General features: G+C 45.0%; 1 protein-coding gene across 1 annotated transcript in view; it reads left to right on the forward strand.

Annotated features, from left to right (window-relative positions):
• Ccbe1 (collagen and calcium binding EGF domains 1) overlaps positions 1–20,844 on the forward strand; it is a 185,005-nt gene extending 164,161 nt beyond the window's left edge. Inside the window, exons 5-11 of the mRNA XM_042668547.1 lie at positions 681–833; positions 7,845–7,948; positions 10,589–10,709; positions 13,196–13,335; positions 13,433–13,468; positions 14,997–15,032; positions 16,950–20,844. Of these exons, the coding sequence (XP_042524481.1) occupies positions 681–833; positions 7,845–7,948; positions 10,589–10,709; positions 13,196–13,335; positions 13,433–13,468; positions 14,997–15,032; positions 16,950–17,183 (824 nt within the window). The 3' untranslated portion in view covers positions 17,184–20,844. The remainder of the gene's footprint in view (positions 1–680; positions 834–7,844; positions 7,949–10,588; positions 10,710–13,195; positions 13,336–13,432; positions 13,469–14,996; positions 15,033–16,949) is intronic.
• Positions 20,845–22,851: the final 2,007 nt, after the last annotated feature.

Here is a 22,851-nt window from a genome sequence, read left to right on the forward strand (position 1 = left end):
TTCACCCCATGCCACCGCAGGGAGCCAGCCCATGAGCCACACAGTTGGCACAGACTCTTGTTTGATGCTATGATGACTCATTTCCACAGCTCACCCAGGGGTCTGCTTGGGTCATTGTGAGGCAGAAGCTTCCTGGGGAAACCCAGACTCACTGTGGCTCTTTTCTTTCATCAGAAGTAGCGAGGATGTCTCCTAAGTGGGAAGAGGCCATTCCCGAACGACCTCTGGGTCACCATCATGCTTTCCGGAACCCCCAAGTATGAAGGGGAACTTAAGCCTCAGGCCACTAAGCTACTTGTGAGAGGTTACTTATCTACTATCTGATTCTTGAAGGGTGTTGCCCTTGGCTTTCTCACATCCCCTTCTGAGGAGCTTTTAGGGCAGGCTTCATGGTCCTTGTGTTCCAGGTGGGTCTCTATTTCTAGCCAGGCCTGCACCAAGCCATGTGACAGGAGGTAGCCCTGAGCAGAGTCCAGCCTGGGTGTGTGATGAGGATAGCACAGTCCCCAGGGCTGCTTGCACAGCTGGACTGGCTTTGTTTCAGATGTCTCTGGTCAGCATCAGGCTAGGCATCATCTACGTTATCAACAGAAGGGCCATGCCCGGGCCCGCCCCGTGTCATCAGTTGTGTTGAAGTGGCTTCTCTAAGCTGCGTGTTCTCTCCCTTTGATTCAAACCAGATATCGATGAGTGTGCCACCAGCAACCAGACACTCTGTGCTCACATCTGCACCAACACCGTGGGCAGCTACCGCTGTGAGTGCCGGGAGGGCTTCATCCTGGAGGACGACGGGAAGACGTGCACCAGGGGAGACAAATACCCCAACGACACCGGTGAGTGACAGTTACAGACCATTTTTATACGTTATCAGATTTGGACACAATTTTACCTTTTTATCTATCTTTATATATACTTGTCTATACCTTTTTACCCTATATGTTGTATAAATATAATACCATAATGCCTGTTATTTCATGTAATATGTATTATGGTATCTAATGTATATTATTTATGTACTATAACCTATAAGGGTCTCAAGTATGTATCTATCATGGCATTAAAATATAAATATGTACAACATATGGTTCATATTACATAATTATATTTTCTGTAACATTTTAGTGTTTTATATGTCATATATCCTATTTTACATAATTTGCCTGTATTATAATATATACATAACATGCATATTATTATTACCTATAGCCATTGGGGATCCCCATGAGCAGGAAGGAAGGGACACTTACACAAGTGGTAGGAGGGACCTGGGGTAAAAGGATAAAGTTCAAATGCTTCTAAGGAAAGGTGGTAGGATGCAATGTCGATTTATCATCCAGAGTTAGAAGAAGGCAGGAGGCTCATGGGAAATCAGCAAAGCTTGATTATATATTAAGCGTAATGTAGGTGAGCCGGGGAGAGGGCAGAAAGATCATGTCCTCTCAAAGGAAATGTGCTGAAATAAAAGCACAAACCATTTTCCACATAAGGTACCAATCTGTATGGGTGCTACTCAAAAGTGCAGCCTTATGCCTAGGCCCTGTCCATGAGCCGTTTGTTATTCGACTCATGATTAGATTTTTTTTCAAAAACATGAAGAGTGCTTGTGAATTTTTATATCAATGTGACAGAGGAAATTTAGTTCAACCCAGAAACTGTGTGCTGGTGTTACATGTCCTGATTTCTCAAGCAGTTCATTTTGTATTTTGTGAAAAGCATCAGCCCACAGTCCATAGGGATTGGCCTAACAGCTAGAGTTTCGGCACAGCCTTGAGCAGCTGGGCCACCTCATGTCCCCTGGATCCCACTGAGATGTCTGGTCACCGAGGCACATGATCAGCCCGAGTGCCAGGTTCCTTCTCAGAGTGTGGAGTTAAAAAGAACAAATGAGATGGAGAAGAATGGTAAGGGAGCAGGGGAGAAGAAAAGGAAAAGACGCCCCCAAACCTATGTCTGTGCTTCAGAGAAGGCCTTAGTAAGCGAACTGTCACAACAGTCACTCATTAAGTAACTCTGATCTCTCTGCCAAGTTAGCAGTGCCTGCTAGCCATTAAAAATTCAAGATTTCAGTCTATAGGCCATAATGTCGCTAAGTCTTCCTGTTGGACTGAGCCAAATAATCTGACCAAAGTGAACCAGGCAAATTACCTAGATCGAAAGTCCTTAGTCTCTTAAAGGGCCAGAGGCCAGGTCTTGTGCTGCCATGGGCCTAGCTCCTCTACCCACCAATGTAGGCAGGAAGGTGCTACGGGCTGAGCTCTGTCATCCAGGCTTTGCTCATCTCTTCCTCTTGGGAAGAGACTATAACTAGAACACGGTCATGACAGCGGAAGGGAGCCAGGGCTAGTTTTTTTAGAAGGGAATAGTCTTTCAGGTCAAATCCCAGCTCCCTAGCAATGCAGGGAGATGAAGAAGCCAATCTGAGCGCTCAGGGGAGCTTCAAAGAGGGAAAAGAGATAGCAGCAGACAGCTGGGCCCCAGCCGCCTCCGAAGGAAAAACTACAAAGCAATGTTGAGTTGAGTCATGAGGAAGTGTCATGTGTTAGAAGTGAATGTACAATACCTATTTAGAGCCAGCTTGGGGACTGGGTCGTTGAGGTTCATTGCATAAGCTAGAAGACTGGGGCTGGGACCCTTTTGAGAGCCTGGAACATAGGGGAGCTTGCCCCCTCCTCTCCCCCGCCCCAAGCGATCATAGAACAAGCAACAGCAGACTTTGAGGCAGAGCTTGGTTGAGAGAGACCAAAATGATGTCCACAGATGTTTGTTATTCAAAAGTAAAATAACTGCCTTTTGCTCAGAGGCAGAGAAGGTGGGAGGAGGCAGCAATGTGTAATTTACCTCTTAGATTACAGCCTTTATTGAAAAAAAGAATCTCATGGTGGGGAGAGGGGGAAAGGAGGGGGAGAGTGGACACAGTTTTTTTAAGCTACTCATCTGTTCGTGTGTGTGAGTACTTGAGAATTAGCCACCAGAAAGGAGCTTTCTGATTTTTCACATTGAAACTAGATTTCCAGCTCCTGGGCTTGGTGGGCTGTGGGCTGTCCAATCTGGTGAAAGCATTTATATCTTTGCCTCAAGTTTAGGTGCAGGCGAATCCTCTTTTGCCTAATATCCAGGAAGTCAGGAGTGGCCCTGATCAGAGCAGAGCCATCAGAAACTGCAACGGCCCACTCTACCAAGTATCAAGGCAGGAATGAGTGTGTTGAGGATCCGTAACACGTGGGACCTGACCCCTCCCACCTGCACTCTCTACCTGGTCAAGGAGAATGGGCTGCAGGGAAACAGACCATCACTAGCAACAACCAGAGAGGTTGCTGACAGAGACTAGCAGCAAAGCTTAGATGCTGAGTCTTCTTGTTCTTTGGTTTCTGGTTCCCTCCACCCACTGCAGTGATATCCAGCTTCTCCAACGCTTTCCTCTCCAATCTCCAGTCCAGCAGCTTATACGGTCACCCTGCTGCATGTGGTACCCAAAGGATGGCTCCGAGCGAGAGTGCAGGGAGAGCATCTGCCTTGCGGAAAGACACTCACCAATTCCCTGACCCTCTGTGAGGGAAGTTAAATCTCGGCCATTTGTGTTGCAGCGTTTCTCTCCATTAGGCCCCACAGGACTTTGGGGGCCTGTGAGGTGCTTATGAGTTTCTCTCTTAACCATCCTGTGCACACAAGTTTGGAGATGTGCACGTCACCAGACCCATTCTTTGAAGGATTTGCAGCTCAAGTAGACTAAAAGAGAGATTGCTTTTTTAAAAAAAGTTGGCTACAAATTGCAGCTGAGCTTTTTTTTTTCTTTTAAAAGCTCCATTCTTTCACCCCAACCCCCTTGAGACAGGATCTCATTCTAGAATCCAAGCTGGCCCTGAACGTGAGCTCCTCAGAAATACTAGCATGCCCAGTATGAAAAATTATTTCTTAGGAAACTTTATAGCCAAGTGAGGTACATACCTATAATCCCATCACTGGGGAGGCTGAAGACAGGAGGGTCATGAATTTGAAGCCAGGCTAAGCTATAGAGTGAGACCATATCAAAAGTATAACAAACACGGAGCTAGTGCCAGTGGTTCACATCTATAGTCCTAGCAACTCAGTAAGCTGAGATCTGAGGACCATGGTTTGAAGCCAACCTGGGTAGGAAAGTCCGTGAGACCCTTATCTCCAATTAACTATAAAAACGCTGGAAATGGAACTGTGGCTCAAGTGATAGAGCACTAGCCTTGAGCAAAAGAAGCTCAGGGACTGCACCCAGGCCCTGAGTTCAAGCCCCAGGACTGGCACTCCAAATGAAAACAAAACAATCAAATATATACAAAGCATAAGAAGAGTCACTCACACACAGTTCTGAGGAGGGACTGCTGCATTGTACACACAGCCTTCGCATCCTGTCTCACGTGGTTGGGCCACTGAGCAGGGGAGACTAGCTCTGATGGTTTGGCCAGGGAGGAAGCACTTTGAAGTCGTTTCTTTGACAGCTGTGATGCTGTGGGATGTTCTTGGGAGTCAGGAGAGCTGGAAACCAGGCCTGCTGTAGGACTCACTAGCTCTGTGACCTTGGTCAGATCTCTGGGGCTCTGTTTTCCTACCTGTAGATTGGAGGGTTGACACCTATGAACTCAGAAGACCCTCACAGCCTCTTAAAATTGCTTCCAAATTTGGTGTAATTAATCGAAGCCCCTGCCAGCCTTGGGCACTCTGCACAGTTCTCATTTCTTTGTGCCGTCAGTACTGAGACTTGAAAATACGACCAACTTCAATGGGTTCCAAGCAGAAAATGTTCCTTACAGTATCTAAAAGGTGAGTAACTGCACATCTGAGCATGTGAGGCAGCTAAGAGGTTTGTCCTAATTAATAACCCCAGTAGTTCACATGATCGTGGTTGGGGGCAGGAAGGGGGGATATGAATGATGATCGAATACAAACTCATGTCATCTCCCCTTCTATCTTCTCGTTTTTAACTTTGCATTGTCTAATGTCTACAAGGTAGGAGGGTTTGGTTTTTTTTTAAAGCAAAGACAGAGTAGAGGGGGCATGGCCCCCACAAGACTTCTGAAGATGGAGAGCTGGAGATTCCTGGGTTCAGTGACACAAGCCATCTGGCTAATAGGCGTTTCAGTCTCTTTGATTTGGGGTTTGGAAAACATGGAGCTGGAGCCAGTTTCAGCACCCCAGGGAGTCTGCTCAGTGCTCATGGAGAGATGCGTGAAGGAGATGCTGGCTCCGCAGTCATTACCGTACCCGTCTTTTATTCTTCAACTTTTGTTTCTTTTCCGATAACACGGCCATGACCCCTGGCACCGTTCACGCCAGTTCAAAGTCGGAGAGACAGCCAGGTGTTCAATCTCACTTTCAACCTCTGATAAGTCATAGACGCATGACTCTCAACCTTTCAGTCACCTGGGGAGCTCTCGAACATGCAGATCCTGTTGCCGCACGGCCACCCTGAGATGGATGGGGTGCAATAGATTTCCCAGCATTTTTAAGAGCCCCCAGAGGATCGTAATCTGGCATGGCTGTGCACTTCCACGAAATCTAGAGCACAGATCTGCACAACCGACCTTTCAAAACAAACATGGTTTTTGTTCATTCGTAACACCACCCACATGAAATATGTTGGGAACATTCTTTCGTTTTTCTATGTTCATTTGGTCTTGCTACCATGATGGGCTGAGTGTTAACATTTCTGATGCTTCCTATGTATAGCCTGCTAAATTTCAGTAAAAATATGAGCTCTCTGCCCCCTCGTGGCCAGTTGAGAACATTGCATCTTTAACATTGCAACACGCTGGAAGGATATTGTTAAATGCTACCTCACTGTACTCTCCCCGGAGATGCACGTTCACACCATTAATTAAGAGGACTAAAAACACACAGGAGAGATCCCATCTTGATTTCTAAGTGAACCATTAACATACCATCCATGAGACCTTCATCAGTGTGTATTCCACAAACTTCACACACAAACAAGGTAGAGTGTTGATCTTCATCCCTCTCAGAGCTGTAGTCACAGAATGATATCAAGTGGCCTGCCTTGTAGCACTCATTTTTTGAGGTAAATGATAAGCATTAGGATTAATGAGTACCTTATATTGGGAGCATATGCACTGGGAGAGGGAACCTTTGTGGGGCCTTTGCGTCTTCTTTCATTGATTCATCATAGGTGAAAGTTACAAGTGCTAGTACCATCTTATCATCCAAGGCACAGATGCACACAGAGATGTGGTTTGCGCAGTCTGAAAGGTACTGAGTGACAGCACTAAGATTAAAATCCTGATTCTCTAAGTCTACCAGCATCTGCATTGTGTGCTTCTGCATCTGTGGGACGTCAAGTCTTTTGGATGATGTTTAATCTTGATGTTTCAGCATTTGATCATTGTACAAAGGAACAGAATGCAGCCCGGGCCGTTCCATGACAACACTCAAGTTACTTCCTTGTCTGGATCTTGCTTTCCTTTTCTATTAGAGACAATGGCACAGAGATGGGCCAGCTCTAAAATTCTATGATCCAGATGAAGTCTAGAACCTACCAGTGAGGTTTATCCGGTCATAAAATTGTCACATTGCCCAGTGACACCAACACTAGGAAAATTTCAAGTAGTTATGTTAAAATACAAATGTAAACTTTGGTACATGACCTCCCATTTCCGCCAACAGGACTAGCTTCCAAACAAGGTCAAGTATGAATTATGAACTAGGTTTCATTATGTTTGTTGTTTGCAGTGTGTTTTTTGTCAGTCGTGGGGTCCGGGAGCTGTCCCTGAGCTCTTTTGCTCAAGGCTAGCTCTCTGCCACTTTGACCCACAGTGCCACTTACAGTTTTTGAGTGTTAATTGGAGATAAGAGTTTCACAGGACATTTTCACCCCAGCTGTCTTTGAACTATAATCCTCATATCTCAGCCTCCCGAGTAGCTAGAGACTTCTCGGGTTACAGGTATGAGCCACCGGCACCTGACTCATATTTCTTTTATTTAACACACTTTGCACAGGCAAAATAGCAGATGCTGAATAGATGGGTAGAAGGGAAAGGAGGTTAGGAAAGATGGATGGATGGATGAGTTGGTGGGTGGATGCATGGATGGATGGATGGATGGATGAATAAATGGTTGGGGAGATGGATGAGAGAATTCTAGATGGAAGGTAGGGCAGACAAATGGGTGGGATCACATAAAATGGATACTTAGGGCTGAAGGATGGAAGCTTTGGTGAACTTAAGTTGTGTGTACACAGAATGTGAGTTCCTATGGGAGCAGCTGACCCAAAGTACAGCATGACTAGGTTTGTTGATGACCTATAGGTAGTTGAATGCCATTCATTTCTCATGGGCTAGTCATTAACCATTGGAATGGAAAGCACTGGGCAATGACCCCTCCAACCCCTCTACCTGCTTTCTGGCTAGGCTGTCTCTCCTCCTCTGCTCTTCTGCAAAGTCTTCTTTTTGTCTCTCCTTTTCGGGTCGCACCCAACCCAGCCCAACTGCCATGAAGATGTGAATTGTCAGAAGCAATGAAGATTCACTTTGTGAGTTCCGTTACTTAAGCTCAAGGATATTGCTGGCCTGCGAGCAATAAAGCAGATTTATAGAGCGTGTGTCCTGAAAGGCACCGATGAAGGCGCCATGTTTTCAGACGTGAAAGGCATTGATAAAAGAGCCCTGGTCCACATTTTCATGCATTTGGGATGTCTAACGAGGAACAGCTGCCCAAAGGGTAGCAGGGCCTCCCTCTCCCCTGAGTTGGGGCCTGCCGGCTGAGACCCCAGAACTGTGAAATCCTCTGCATCCACTTCAGCGGCTCTGTGCCCACCCCACCCCACCATGCAGGGCCCTTCCTCATCCTGCCTCACTCCCCAGGGCACGAGGAGAAGTCCGAGAATGCCGTGAAGGCCGGGACGTGCTGTGCCACCTGTAAGGAGTTCCACCAGATGAAGCAGACGGTGCTGCAGCTGAAGCAGAAGGTACCGGGAGTCTGGCGGAGCAGTGCAGTGTAGGGAAGGAGGGTCTGGCCGGAGTGAAGGGCGGGGGCATCCACACTGAGCATCGCTGTGTGTCAGCTGAGTGGATACAGGCTGCTTCCCTACTCCAGATCTGAGAGTCCAAAAGGTGACACGACACAACACACACACATCCCCTAAGGAAGTTCATATCTTACATAGATTCTAGGAGGGAACACGCGGTAGAACTATTGAGAGGATAGAGATGCTACTATTATGTTTTGTTTTTTATGACAATTTTATTGTTATCATTAAGGTGTTGTACAGAGGGGCTGTTATTTCATAAGTCTGGTAATTATTACATTTCTTTTGGGGGGGGCGGATAATGTCACCTCTTCCTTAACTTTTTCCCAGTTTTCCTCTTCCATCCTTGCTTATTTTGTGGGGGATTTTCTTTGAGACAGAGTCTTTCTTTATAAGTCAAGCTGACCTTGAACTCAATCTGTATCCAAATCAAGCCTCAAACTCATGATTTTCCTGCCTCTGCTGGAATTCCTGAGCACTGGAATTACATGTCATATACCATGCCCAGCATGATTGTGAACTCTGGTAGAACATACACTCCCGTTCTCTGTTACCCTAGGATGGCTACCATTTTATCTGTGCTTCATTGACAGAGAACTTCTTCTTTTTTCTTTTTTAAGAGAGAACTTCCTCTCTAAACTTTTTTAAAATGGTGAGTTTGTGCATAGCTTTATTACACATAAAAAATTAAGGTCTGGCCCACGAAGGGTAACCTTTGGTAACCTCAGGCCACCCAGAGTGAGACCTGGCTCCCTGGATGGAAAGATCCACCCAGGAATGGGCACCAGGTCTGTGGTAACATCGTTGTGCCGGGAGTAAGGGCCTCATGAGGGATCTGGTGGCCTGAGCCTGGATGGCCAGTGTTTATCATACCTGAAATCAGTCTGTTTGATGGCCCTTACCACTGTTCCACACAAACTTCCTGGTTTATTTATGTAATTGCTCCCACTCACGGCTCTGAGCAGATCGCCAAGGAACGTAGACTCTGAGTAACATTGCCAACCAGTTCTCTTAAGAGGCAAAACGTAAAAAAAAAAAAAAAACCATAAAAAAAAAGAGGCAAAACGTAAGCCTGAGGCATTATCTCTTCTCCATGCTCAGCAAGCTAGTAGCCAGCCCTAATGAGAACCACAGCTACCCATTAAGTAAGAGAATAGATACGCTGAGAGGAAGTGGCTTTCCAGAATCTGCACATGGTTAACGATGATCTATTCAGCTTTGTCAGGAGACCTATATATATGTTATATAATCACAAGTAAAGCATACGATCATGTGATTCCAACAAGCTTGTGATCAATAGAGAGACCAAGCAGAATGCTTCGCATGGATGCCAGCATAACCACAGAGAATGAATAAATGCACGCCACACAGATATCCTCAGGTGAATCATGAATTGATATGAGTTTGGTGTATGTGTCTCATGCCAGTACTGAGTCTTGAACTCAGAGCCTGGGCACTGTCCTTTCACTTTTTCTCTGGACGCTAGCACTCTACTACACCTTCACTTCTGGCTTTTTGGTGGAAAACTAGAGGTAAGAGTCTAACGGACTTTCCTGCCAGAGCTGGCTTCAAATTACAATCCTCAGATTCTAGAAATACATTTGGTTAAGTTTGCTAACTATGTGACCCCAGGCGACTTAATCTCTCTGTGTCTCCATCAAACCTGCTGCACAGGGTTTTCAAGATGAAACAGTGCCTGCCTTTCTGTAAACACCTACTGAATACATAATTAACATCAGGTCCCAGCACTAATTATGAAGTGCCTTTCAAGCTGCATCTCACAAATTCATGCCACTGAGCTCTGTACTTCATTGTGGGCTCCAGAGTTATATTATAAAGGCTAACATGAAACACTGATCCTCCAAATTTCACTGATGGAAGTTGAGGGAAAATGGAAAGTACTACAGCCCTCCTCTGAATTCTTGCATAACAACCTCTGCATCCCACAAGCCCACCTCGGCCTCGGTTGTGCAGAAGGCCACCTCTAACACATTTAGCACACAGGTACCTTCACTCCTGTCCCCCCACAGCCAGAATGTGAGTGCCCATGGGGGCAAACAGGAGGCCAGATCAGTCTTTCCTTGCTTGTCTTTAGCTTTGACAAGGAGGCCCAGGGTATGCTTAGGAAGAGCACAGTGAACAGTTTGAAAGCACAACCTTGTGTGCGACACATCCCCAGGCTTGCTTTCCTGACATTTGAAGTGTGCAGATCTGATCATCTCATTCTGTGGACATGAAGATGAAAATCTAGAAGGCTATGAAGTCATAGGTAACAATGTCAGGCAACACTTAGGATCAGAGCCAGGAACAAATATAGCCAGAGCATTGCTCTGTGTTAATGTACAAAAGCTGGACTCTGGTCCAGGCACATTAAAGATATCATGAATTTGCTCCTATAGCAGCCCTGTAGGTGTTCAAAGACCAGTCTTATGATGAGGAAGTCCAGATCCCATAGGCAGAAAACAAGAGGCCTGAGGTTTCAGCGGGAGTCTGCCCAGTGTCAGAGTCCACCTTTCAGTTGCTCCCTCACAGTGGGTAATCTGTCTTCAAAGCTTTACTGTTCCCCTCTTCTCTTTGTAGATTGCCCTGCTCCCCAACAATGCTGCTGAGCTCGGCAAGTATGTCACTGGGGATAAGGTACTGGCCTCAAACACCTACCTTCCAGGACCTCCTGGCCTACCTGGGGGCCAGGGCCCACCTGGTGAGTGTGTGAAAGGCCCCCAGAGGCTGAGAGAGCCAGCAGGGGCCTGCTGAGAACTCATGCACGGCGGGGCTGGGTGGTGTTCTTGGGCTTCTACTGTGAGGAGTAAAACAGGTGTTGGGGGCTGGCACACACCTGTGCCGGGAGGGGTCCTGAGGAAGTAGGAATGGGTCTAAAGATTGTTTTAAACTAGAGAAACACACAATAATAACTGCATTTTTAAACTTTATACTAGAAAGAAGTTAACAGATACAAAAATAGAACAGTGTTATCACTCAGTTCTGCTAACCCATGACCACCCCCTTGTTTCCACTTTTTCCCAGTTCTCATTCCCCTTCCCTTGATATTGTAACATATTTATATTTATATTCACAGTTTTGCCTATCTATTTATTTTTCTTTAAAAGTAGGCAGTAGGCCAAGCTTAATAACTCAGTGGCTCAGGAGGCAACCATCAAGAGAATCGCAGTTTAAGACCAGGTACCCCAAATTGCTATTGAGAGCCCCATATCAATAAAATACTGGGTATGGTGCTGTACACTTGACAGAGTAGTTTTGTAGGAGGCCTAAAATAGGAGGATCACAGTCCAGACTAGCCTGGGCAAGAAGAGCAAAGACCCAGGAAATATGCGATAAGACCTTAAAAATAACTACAAGATGTTTTATGTTTTATTATGAGCCTCTGCACAGACAGATCAATAGAATTTTTCACAAAAGAATATGATATCAGTGCTTATGTGAGTCTAAATAACTGTCTTATCTCAGGTTACCAGAGTTTAGCAGTGCCAGGTATTCCAAATGGCCTCCTACCATCCTAGCAAGACACATGTGGTGAATGCAAATAGAGTCAAGAATATGAACATACTGCCAAATATGAAGAACCACATGCTTTCTGCCCTGGGACCTGGAAGAAGAGAGAGGTTACATTAGCTTGTAGGGGATAGGGTTTGGGGCCTTGGTACGGATACAGAAAAATGATGGAGTTTGCACGAGCCAGAAGGGAATGGGTAGGTTTTAGCTGGGAGGATAAAGCAGGAACGTAGGCTCAGAACTCTTCCAAATGGATCTGTATGGTTTCTATGTCCTTATACTTCCTGGCTTTTCTCAAGCACAGGAGGCCTGGTGCTCAGTCTAGACAGAGAAGAACTGGCCAAGGGCTTTAGATTGTTCATGTCTTTGACCTGAGCTTGTTTAGACAGGCATGGACTTCCTCCAGCATATGCCACACACAGGCAGCTTCTGACTTTTTAAATTGTATTGTATTATCTTTAAGTAGATGTACAAAGGGGCTGACATTCCACATGTCTGTTTATAAGTACAATGCATCTTGATTGATTTTGGAGATGACAGGAATCTCTTCTTGGCATAGCATTTCCTCCCCCACTGTAAGAGGAGTTTCTGCTTCTGTAGAGGAATCTCATCTCCAGATGAATGTCCACACCATACCACTAGAACAAGACAGCTGTCAGAGTAGGAAAGATTTGCTTTTCTTGCTTTTCTTCTCTCTCTCTCTTGTTTGTATTTGTTTTGATTTCTGTGAGTTGTGAAAGTCTCTGTTACATAACCCAGGCTTGACCTTGAACTCCCAAACCTCTTGCACCAATCTCCCGAGTGCTAACATTACAGGCGCGTATCACCTGGCCCAGCTGTTTTCTTCATAAATGACTTGCTAGCTTTTCTTGCAATTCTGCTATCTGGTGTCTAACATGGTTTGAGCTGTCCAGGGTCCTTGCAGGAGCAGAGAGGTAACTGAGGATGAGTGAGATTCACAATGGACCAGGCCCTCTCGCATGAAGAAATTCTCATTTCTTATTTCTAGTGCTGGGTTGCTCTCCATTAAGATGTATTAGAGAAGCTTAAAAGCCTATAGGGTTTCTCTCACCTGTAAATAGAAGTTAAGCCCAAGTCCATGCTGAATGACAGCCTGGCAACCACACCAGAAGCTACGCTGGGTCAGAATCCATTGACTTTGGTAGTTGAGAGAGTGGCGCTGCTCTCTGAACCAAGGACAGACTGTGGGAAGCATCTCAGGTTTCTGACTTGAGATTGAGGAGCCTACTGGTCCATGAAAGGAGAGGAAGATGGAGAAGACGATGGTGTTGCATTAATATTCTCATGAGGCATGTTAGTGGAGCTGCCAGAAGGCAGAAGGCATAATGCAAGGGGCAAGAGCCAATCAGATGCCGGTGGCTCACACCTGTCATCCTAGCTACTCAAGAATCTGAGATCCAAGGATTGCAGTTCAAAGCCAGCCTGGGCAGAAAAGGCTGTGAGACTCTTTACATAGCCACTAAAAAGCTGGAAGTGGAATTGTTGGCTCAAGTGTTAGAATGCCAGCGTTGAGCAAAAACAGCTCAGGGACAGTGTTTAAGGCCCTGAGTTGAAGACCTAGCACAGAAAAACAGGGTTGGGGAGCAGCGGTTGCATGAACTGTGGACTTAACCTGTCAGCCAGAGTCTTCTCAGGGGATGTGTTCTTTCCTTACAGGCTCACCAGGACCCAAAGGGAGCCCGGGCTTTCCAGGTAGGCCTGGCCCTCCCGGGCAGCCTGGCCCCCGGGGCTCCATGGGACCCATGGGACCGTCTCCGGATCTGTCCCACATTAAGCAAGGCCGGAGGGGCCCTGTGGTCAGTATCTTAGCAGAGGTGTGCTACTGTGGTTGGAGAAGGTGATTCTTGTCCTGTGCTTTTTCCTCCAGTTAAACCAGATCCTTGTGTCTCATAGGGTCCGCCAGGGGCACCAGGAAGAGATGGCTCAAAGGTAAGCCTTGTAAACAGGGTCCATATAGCTGAGGGTCTCTCTGCTACCACCCACTACACAGACATCTGGTCAAGCTCAACAGGCAACTGTTTACATCCACACATTACCTAGGGCAGAATGGAACCACAGATAGCAAAAATCCCAGTGCTCCAAAACCCTAAACGTTTAGAGCACTAACATGATGCTCAAAAAGGTTTTTAAGCTGATCATAGATTTTAAGCATCAGGATTTTTCTGGTCGTGGTGGTGCATGCCAAAAAAACCGACCATGAGAGGCTGAGGTATAAACATCTTGAGGTTGAGGCCAGCCTCAAAGAAAAACAAATGGAGTGGGAGGGAGAGTTTGAAGCAGCTTTTCAGATGAAGGATGTTCAATCAGAAAAATTTTGCAAATATTTCAAATTCATTGAGCTCCAAAATCTGAAACACTTTCTGTCCCAAAGCACTTTGGATAAAGTATACTCATAACTTACTTTAAAAAAATAAAAAATGAGGGGGCAGGGAAGGTGGCTCAGTGGTAGAGTGCTTACCTCAAATGCATGAGGCTCTGGGTTTGATTCCTCAGCACATAAGTAGAAAAAGCTGGAAGTGGCGCTGTGGCTCAAGTGGTAGAGCACTAGCCTTGAGCTGAAGAGCTGAGGGGCAGCGCCCAGACCCTGAGTTCAAGCTCCACGACCGGCAAAAATAAATAAATAAATAAATAATAAAAATAAAAAATGAGAACAAGCTGAGTGCTCACACCTGTAATCTGTAATCCTAACTACTCAGAGGGCTGAGATCTGAGGATGACAGTTCAGAGCCAGCCTGGTCAGGCAAGTCTGTGAGACGTTTATCTCTAATTAACTACTAGAAAATCAGAAGTGGCACTGTCAGGGACAGTGCCCAGGCCCCAAGTTCAAGCCCCACAACTGACAGAAAAAGAAAAAGAAAAAAAGCAAAAGGAGACCAAAATCTAAAAAGCAGGACTCTTTTATTTGTATGTTTGATTTTATGTTTATTTTTATGTTATGGAACTACCACTGAAAGCAAAAAGGAAAAAACAGTCACCAGTCTCATTACTAGGAATATAACCCTGACCTCTCTGTTGTGCTGGCTACACTGGTTTTGCTCATTACCATGTTTGTTTTGGAGGATGGTTTTGCCTGGGCCCTCATTTCCCTGCTTGAAGTCAAGAACAGAAGTTCTGTTTCACTTTTTCAAGCCAACTGCTTTCCGATCTCTTAGAGAAGCTGGCGTGCGTTGCTTTAGAATGTGTCTGTTATTTTACACGCTGCCTGAACATACAAGTATTCCTCTTGTCAGATCTGGTTAAAAAATATATGGCCTTAGGGGAACTTGGCAGAGAGACACTTGACCTAAGCAGTTCTGTTCAACTAATTGGTCCCATGAGTCTAGCTTCAATCCCACATTTGTTTCCTATAGAAAAGGCCTGGTTTGCACAGGGAGATGGATGGTGGGTGTCTAGAATAGAGACTATGGAGACAACATCTGTGTGTTCTGAACACTAACCTCGACCTTTCTGTTTCCAGGGAGAGAGAGGAGCACCTGGGCCCAGAGGATCTCCAGTAAGTGGTACTTCCTGTCAAGCTGGGGGGGGGGGGGTGCAGGAATGTAGCTCTCAACCTCTAAGAGTGATTAAGAGGGTCTTAACCAGAGAAACAACGCACCCTCCCAGCTGTCACTCTGCCTTTCCCAGCAGAACTCTGAAATTAGGGAGAATCATAGAGGCCTTTAATCGCTGGTTTGGGTTTCATTTTTTTAATTTGTTTTCTCTGGTTACTTTTTCTTTTATCTCAGCTAATCTTTATACAAAGTATCTACTCACCAGTCCCACTATATATTATATACTATTTCCAAGTATATTATAACATACCTGAAAGGACCAGTCTACCAGGCAGTGGGTGGTCCTGACTTGGGATGGAAGAAGAAATTAGCCCCCTGTAGACATAAGCATCTAGGAAATTCAAAATGGACATGAGCCCGGCTCCACTGGCTCACACCTATAATCCTAGCTAGTCAGGAGGCTAAGACCCAAGGATCACAGTTCAAAGCTAGCCCGGGCAGCTTGGTAACCACATCTCTTAACATCTCTGGTCATTCATTTCCTCACCTCTCAGCAGGCTTGATAGTGAGTGTGATCCGCCACACTGGTTATTATGAGTGTGAGCTGACATAAAAACACTGCACCTGTATGCTTTGTGGTATATGCCATTGCATCATTGTACTTTAAGCTTTTACACCAGATCCAGGAGATATGTGTATATACTTTGATGGTGGTCGTGGAGCTTCAACACGTTGTTATTGCTTTGTTGTTGTTGTTGTTGCTGTTGTTGATGACATGGAAATTAAAGCTTAGTAAAACTGGGGACCCCTGACTCATAATCCTAGCTACTCAGTGGGCTGAAATCTGAGGATCTCAATTCAGTGCCAGCTTAGGCAGAAAAATCTGAGAGATTCTTATCTCCAAACAACCCATCAAAAAGCTGGAAGTGTAACTCAAGTAGTAGAGCTCCAATCTGGAGCAAAAAAGCTATGTAAGAGCACAAGGCTCTGAGTTCAAGCCCCAGTACCAGCACAAAAATAAAAAGTTTAATAAATACTATATAGCAATAATAGATGTTTAATAAATAGGAAAAATATGAAGTTCTTATTTGGACCTTTTCTAGCCAATAAGGATTTGGGGGCTTTTTTGTTTGTTTATTTGTTTTTTATGCCAGTCCTGGGGCTTGGTCTTAGGACTTGAGCATTCATTCAAGGCTAGTGTTCTACCATATAAGCCACAGCACCATGTCCAGCTTTTTCTGACTGGACATAAAATAAGAGTCTCACAGACTTTTCTTCCCTGGGCTGGCTTTGAACCATGATCCTCAGAGCTCAGCCTCCTGAGTAGCTAGGATGACAGGTGTGAGCCACCAATGCCCAGCTAGGATTTGGTGTTTGCAAGCCATGCTCTCAAAACTATCTTTAAAATGTCATTTTTAAAGAATAGCTGATAACGTTTTGCACTTTTAGTGTCCTCTAAACCTTTTACGTGGATTAAGTTACTTACATGTTGGTGTCTGAACTCTGACAGTCTGTAAAGGCAGGACTGTTATTATTATGCCCATTTTCCAAATGGGCAACTGAAACTCAGAGAAATCAAGTGATTTGCCCATGACCACACAGCTTTCCAGTAGCAAAGCTGAGACTCGAACCCAATCGAAATCTAGCCTCTATTCTACGGTCCTCACAGTGACTTCCGCATTCCTTTGGAGCATACCTCAGAAGGTTGTTCTCATATTCTTCTGGCAGATTGGTGGTTGCCTGGAGTTAGGAGAGGGGAAACAGGGGAGTATGTCACCAGTTCTATGTGAGATGGGAAGTTAGAGAACAATCTGGAAGGTTCCAGGCTGTTAATCTACATACTAACAGCCAGAAGGCTATAACTGGGGTGAGGGCAAGTCTGCCATAAATCATAGCTTTGATTTCTCCCACGTGCCCAGGGACCCCCAGGGTCATTCGACTTCCTGCTGCTTATGCTGGCTGATATCCGCAACGACATCGCTGAGCTGCAGGAACAGGTGTTCGGGCACCGGACTCACTCTTCGGCAGAGGAGTTCCCTTCGCCTCAGGAATTCTCCAGCTACCCAGAGACCGTGGACTTTGGCTCTGGAGATGACTATCCAAGAGGAACGGAGGCAAGAGACCTGGGGGGCCCCAGAGACTTGTACCCATAGCACATAGTTACATCTTCAGCGGCAAAAGAGCCCCTTGTCCTGCAGTTCAAGCATCTAAAGAAAAAGCCACTGGAGGCCTACAGGATACATTTTGTTGTCTTTCCTCTCATTCCTTCTTTCCCACTAGGCCTCTTCCAAATACTGTTTTCCAAGTCTCAGTGAGCCCTGCTGGAGTTAGATAGCACATGGCGAATGAACGCACTTCCTGTGGAGGGACATTGGATGGTGTAGATCATGCTTCTTCCATGATCTGTTGGATTTCTGTCAATTACTCTCACGATATCGTAAAATTAGGCGGAATACCAAAAGGGGGAGAGGGGATTGGGATTTGCCAAGTGAGCTCTTAAAAAATGTGTGGCTACGTCTAAAAACAAGTGTGTTCAAAGTAGACAAGACCATTTCATTTAAAAGGGGATGGAGGAGGATCTTTCTTGACAAGCTAATCAATTTTAAAATATTCCATCTCATTATCCAGGTTTGTCACTCATATTTTGTTACAGAAAGGAGAAAATTTAGGAGTGGAGATTAGGGGAAATGGAGAAGAATTATAGTCATACATTTTTACTGTCATATAACTTGCCATATTTTGAACTCTACATAGGACAATTAGAGGGTCATATCACCTATTTATAAGTGTCCTACGTGGAAAAGATAGTTCCTCTGGCTGTGTAAAAAATCTTCTTTTACAACGAGTAGATGGGAATAAAATCCATTTTGTTCCTTGCTTAGGGCTGGGGGTGTGTGGCTCAAGTGGTAGAGCACTTGCCTAGAACACTGAAAGTCTTGAGTTCAAGCCCCAGTACTACGAGAAAAAGAAAACTTTCTTAGAAACTGTTTGATTATAGGCGTACCTTGCTCCATACAGCACAGATGATTTGTTAAATAAAGTGGTTTGACCTTTAGAAAGAGGTGCAGAATTCCCTGGCTCAGACCAGTCGTCCAGAGACACATCATTGGGTCATGATGCAAGTTGACAATTGCAGAGTGGGGTTCAAGGCTGGAAGGAGGGTGTTAGCCTAGGCTGTGGGCAAAAGGAAAGAGAGGAGGGACCCCATTGAAGCCTAATTCGTGGAGGCAGGTAAATTTGCTCTTCCAGGGCATTTGAGGCTCTTGTTTAGAGTCAGGCCCACATAACGGGAATAATAGACTGTTGAGAATTCTCTTGAATAGGGAAATGGAAAAATATGGATTTTCTGTGCTCAGCAGAAATTCTCAATTTCTTCCTTCTCTTCCCTCCCCCACCTTGGGCCTGGGTTCTATCCCTTAGCTGGTTTACTCAAAGCTAACATTCTGCCACTCCCCACTTCCACTTTTTTTTTTTTGGTAGTTAATTGGTGATAAGAGTTTCACATGCTTTCCTGTGTGGACTAGACTCAAACCTCGATCCTTATACCTCAGCTAGATTACAGGTGGGAGCCACTAGCTCCCAGCTCCCATTTCTTTTTAACCTATATTATTCCCCTACAGTGAAAACTTTTGGAAGGTAACCACAGGTGGTGACTTTGTGTGACACTTTTTAATCTTCTTGCTGACAAATAGGAGGAAAGGGCTCTGTCTACAAAGCTCAAGTGCTTCCTTCCTTTCAATCCTGTCCAAAATACAGTCTTGGGACTGCTATTTCTTACTTATGCCAAATTCCCTGTGACTGTCCACTAGCATTTTTAGAGATGAAGACAAATGCAGTCCTAGGTTTGCTTTCTGTCATCCCTTCATCCCCCTCTGTCTCTACAGAATTGGGCATTTATCATGAACCACACATTTGTGAAGGGGTGGAAGCCACAGCTGCAGGGTCCTGCCTGGAATCTATTTAATGTTTGCTGCTTGTAGAATGCAGTATTTAAAAGGTGTGGATGGGTGGATGGATGCATGGATGCATGCATGTTTAAAAGAAAATTATGCACAGGTTCTATGAGAGATGATTTGCTCCATCTTTAATTTTTTCCTGAAAATTTTTTATTATCTTGACTTTTTGGACAGTGAACTGTGTTTAGAAATATAATCTTTACTGCCAAAGGCTTATAAAAATGCAAGATAACTGTAAGTTTGGTAAGAGCCCAGGATAATATATTAAAAGAATGAATGGAACATTATAATAGCTATGATTTGTGAGACTATTCCAGGTAAGTATTTCCAGCAAAACTCATAATAGCCTGTATTTTGTAATATCAAACTGCTAGGCTGTATCCATTTAGAAAGTCATTACTATCTTCAGCTTTTCAAAACTTGGGTAACTATATGATCAAATGTATACTCTTTAGGCCCAAATTATATTTTTCTAAGATAAGACCTCCTAAGGTATCATTATCTCTAATATGTCTTAGTTGGGGCTTTTAAAAAAAATCAAAGCTTTGATGTTTAAACAGGGCTTCTGCACAAAACATGAAAAAACATTAGGAGTAAGAATGAAACTTGCCACAGATATACTAAATCAGTTCATGTTTCATGAGGGAAAATAGACTTTTATGTACCTCTTGAACTCTTTAGTAGACATGGTGACTTCATTTTTTTTTTTTGCATCTTCCTAACCAGAACTGAGAGTTCTGGTTAGTCATAAGTTAGTTATAAGTTCACCTATGCTACTGCAAAGCAGTGGGAATAAAAGTCGACTGCAGGTAGTAGAAGGAGGGCATGCACTTTAGTATGAGGAAAACCTTTTCCCCTTCCCAGTTCCAAAGGGAGAGATTCCCAGCTTTCTTGTGCTAATAGGGGCACAAAGAGGAGTCTGCCTTTTTTTCACCTCCTGTGTTGATTTTCAACACCTACCACCCATTGACTAAAGTCATTTCTGCTGTGTAAACTCAGACATGGGTGTAGCATGAGTAGAAAATAAATGCTCATTGGCATTTGGGAGAAGGGAGGGAAGTGTCAGTCCACCAAAAATCAGGTACAGAATACCCTGCTGGGTCATGTTTCCTTTCCATTATTCAGGACCACTGTTGGCCCTCTTGTAGCCACACCCAAGAGTACAGGGGACAGCCCTTTCCATGACCAGCACCTCATGTTTTCAGGCTGCAATTCCTCATTCTATTTTGGATGTGTTTCCCCTCTCCAGTTCCATCCCTGGGTCCTGCAGAGAGAGGGAGAGATAGAGAGACAGAGAAAGAGAGAGAGAGACAGAGAGACAGAGAGAGACAGACAGAGAGAGAGAGAGAGAGAGCGCGCACCACTGCAGCCTCATTCTGAGAACTTATCTTCCAGGCAGCCTTCCTGAAGGCTGGCCCAAACACTTAATAGAATAGAACCATCTGAAGCTATTAATCATGAATTCGGGGAACTAGATGAAATGTTTCCTGGCACCGTCAGCGTGTAGGTTTCATAACAAACCAAAAAAATAATTTTCCATTTGGGAAAACAAAACCACAATGACTATAGTTGTTAATGCATGCAATCATGGGCTTTGCATTGTCCTTCTGCAAATGTTCCTGCTGTAAAGAAACCATAGGAAAGAATCCTTTCACTACATGTAAAATTCCCTGCGTTCCCCAGGGAATTTTCAGGTGGGTTTGCATCTCCCAGTGACTATCATATGCTTCTGTAACTCTGCTCATTATTTATATTGGGTCATACCACAGTTGAGCTAATATTCCAACCAGTAATGGATGTGATACTATGAAGTACTTTTCTATGAATGTATGTGCTTAATAACAAAGTTATTTTCTTATATGGTTCTACTGTGTTGTGTCCTGACACCAGTCCTGCGGATGGACACTGTGTACCATGTGAATGCGAATGTGGGAAGATAGAGAACGACGTTTCTCAAGAACTGGGGTGCACTGGGGATCCATCGCTCCCTGAGGGCTAGAAGTGGTCTGAGTCTAAATCAAGGTCTGAAGGCCCATGCACCCCCTGAGGCTGGGCCTTACGAGATCTTTCTGTAGCTCTGAGTCCCCTGAAATGGGATTCTTAAATTAGGGGCTCTTTGAGAGTGCTGGGGTCTGGAAGGGTTGCTAGCTACCCCAATGCCCACCACTACTGTACCCAGAGTGACTTCAGTGTACATTCAGCTCTGACTGTTTTCCACTAGAAATTCAAATGATTTGCTTTGGGGGGTTGGGGAGAGAATGTAGACTACCCATGAAAGACAGAGAGAGAGAGAGAGAGAGAGAGAGAGAGAGAGAGGCTAAATAGAGTTGGGAGAAAGAAGGTCTTGGAGTTGATAATTACAGTGTTGTATGGCAAGAGGATAGAAACCTTTATGCACTAGACCATAAGGGACTGTATGGGGTGGGGAGGAAAGGGAAGGAAGGAAGGAGGGAGGGAGGGAGGGAATGATGGAGGGAGGGAGGGAGGGAGGGAGGGAGGGACTGCTCCTAGGAGATTTTCACCATCTCAGTGTGCCATTAGTATCCTGAAATAATCTATATATTTACACATTTCACTTTCCTTTAGTAAATACTTGTTAAATGCCTGTTGGGAGCTGGATATTGTGTTATGAGCTACACACACAATGTGGAATAACATGTCATAATTCTATTGCTCCCATGGGGACTTTTGGTTGAACAGATAAGTATCCTTCCAGACAAAATAATTTAATCACATTAATATGCAGTTATAGACTCTGATTAGCACCCTAAGGGAATGTGCTGGGTACTGGAGAGCCAATAAGGGCCCATCCTGGGCTCCTTCCCACAGTCACACACAGCTCACACAGGCTACACAAGACCTCATGGCCTCTGGCAGAGAGAAGCTTCATGGATGTTCTGTGTGAAGCAGTGGACAATGGAAATCTTTGTGTGAATACTGTCAGACCTTAACTAAGAGGGTGAGTGAATGTCTCCCCACACCCCACTATCCTATTTGGGGAATGTCACGCGCTCCTGCCTTGATTTCCAGCATAATCTCTGTTATGTTCTCTTAACCAAGAGACTGAAGATTTAAAAAGCATGCTATGCTCTGGCAACCTAGAAGGTTGAAGCTCCCTGCCTCAGTTCCATGTGCAGCTTTTCCCAGTCATGAGCCTCATACATGTCTGGGTGCAAGGCTGCATGAAGATGGTCCAGTGGGAAGCACCTTGAGCCTGGATGGTCTACAAGGGGACGACAGCTCTTCAAGGACATATAAGCCACTACAGCTCAGGGAAGTGGTTAAGGGGTCGGTCTGTTTCCAAGACCATAACAGTGCCCAAGACTGGATGTCTCAGAACATGTGGTCCACTTGCTCACGGAGTTCTGGAGGCCAGAAACCTGAAAGCAAGGTTTCCAGCAGAATCTGCATCCTCTGGAGGTCAGGAAGGTGTCATCCCATGCCGCTGTCCAGTGTCTGCTGGCCTCCCACTGCTTGGTGCTATTTGTCTCCCTTGTCGTATGCTGTTCTTCCATCGTGCCTGTGTCTCTATTTGCGTGGTGTAACAGCATTCTGAGTCTTCCAGGTCTGATGTTTCTCCTTTTCTTTTTCTTTTTTTGAGCTGTTCCTGGGACTTGAATTCAGAAGCCTGGGCACTGCCCCTGAGCTTTTTTGCTCAAGTCTAGTGCTCTACCACTTGAGCCACAGCTCTACTTCTAGCTTTTTTAGGGGTTAATTGGAGATAAGAGTCTTGCAGACTTTCCTGCCCAGGTTAGCTTCGAACCACAATCCTCAGATCTCAGTCTCCTGAGTATCTAGGATTACAGGTGTGAGCCACCAGTGACTGACTTGGTTTCTCTTCTCTTAAAGGCATCCTAATCTAGGA

Source organism: Dipodomys spectabilis, unplaced genomic scaffold (genome assembly GCF_019054845.1).
Source record: "Dipodomys spectabilis isolate Male_0828 unplaced genomic scaffold, ASM1905484v1 ptg000455l, whole genome shotgun sequence".
Taxonomy (NCBI): Eukaryota; Metazoa; Chordata; class Mammalia; order Rodentia; family Heteromyidae; genus Dipodomys; species Dipodomys spectabilis.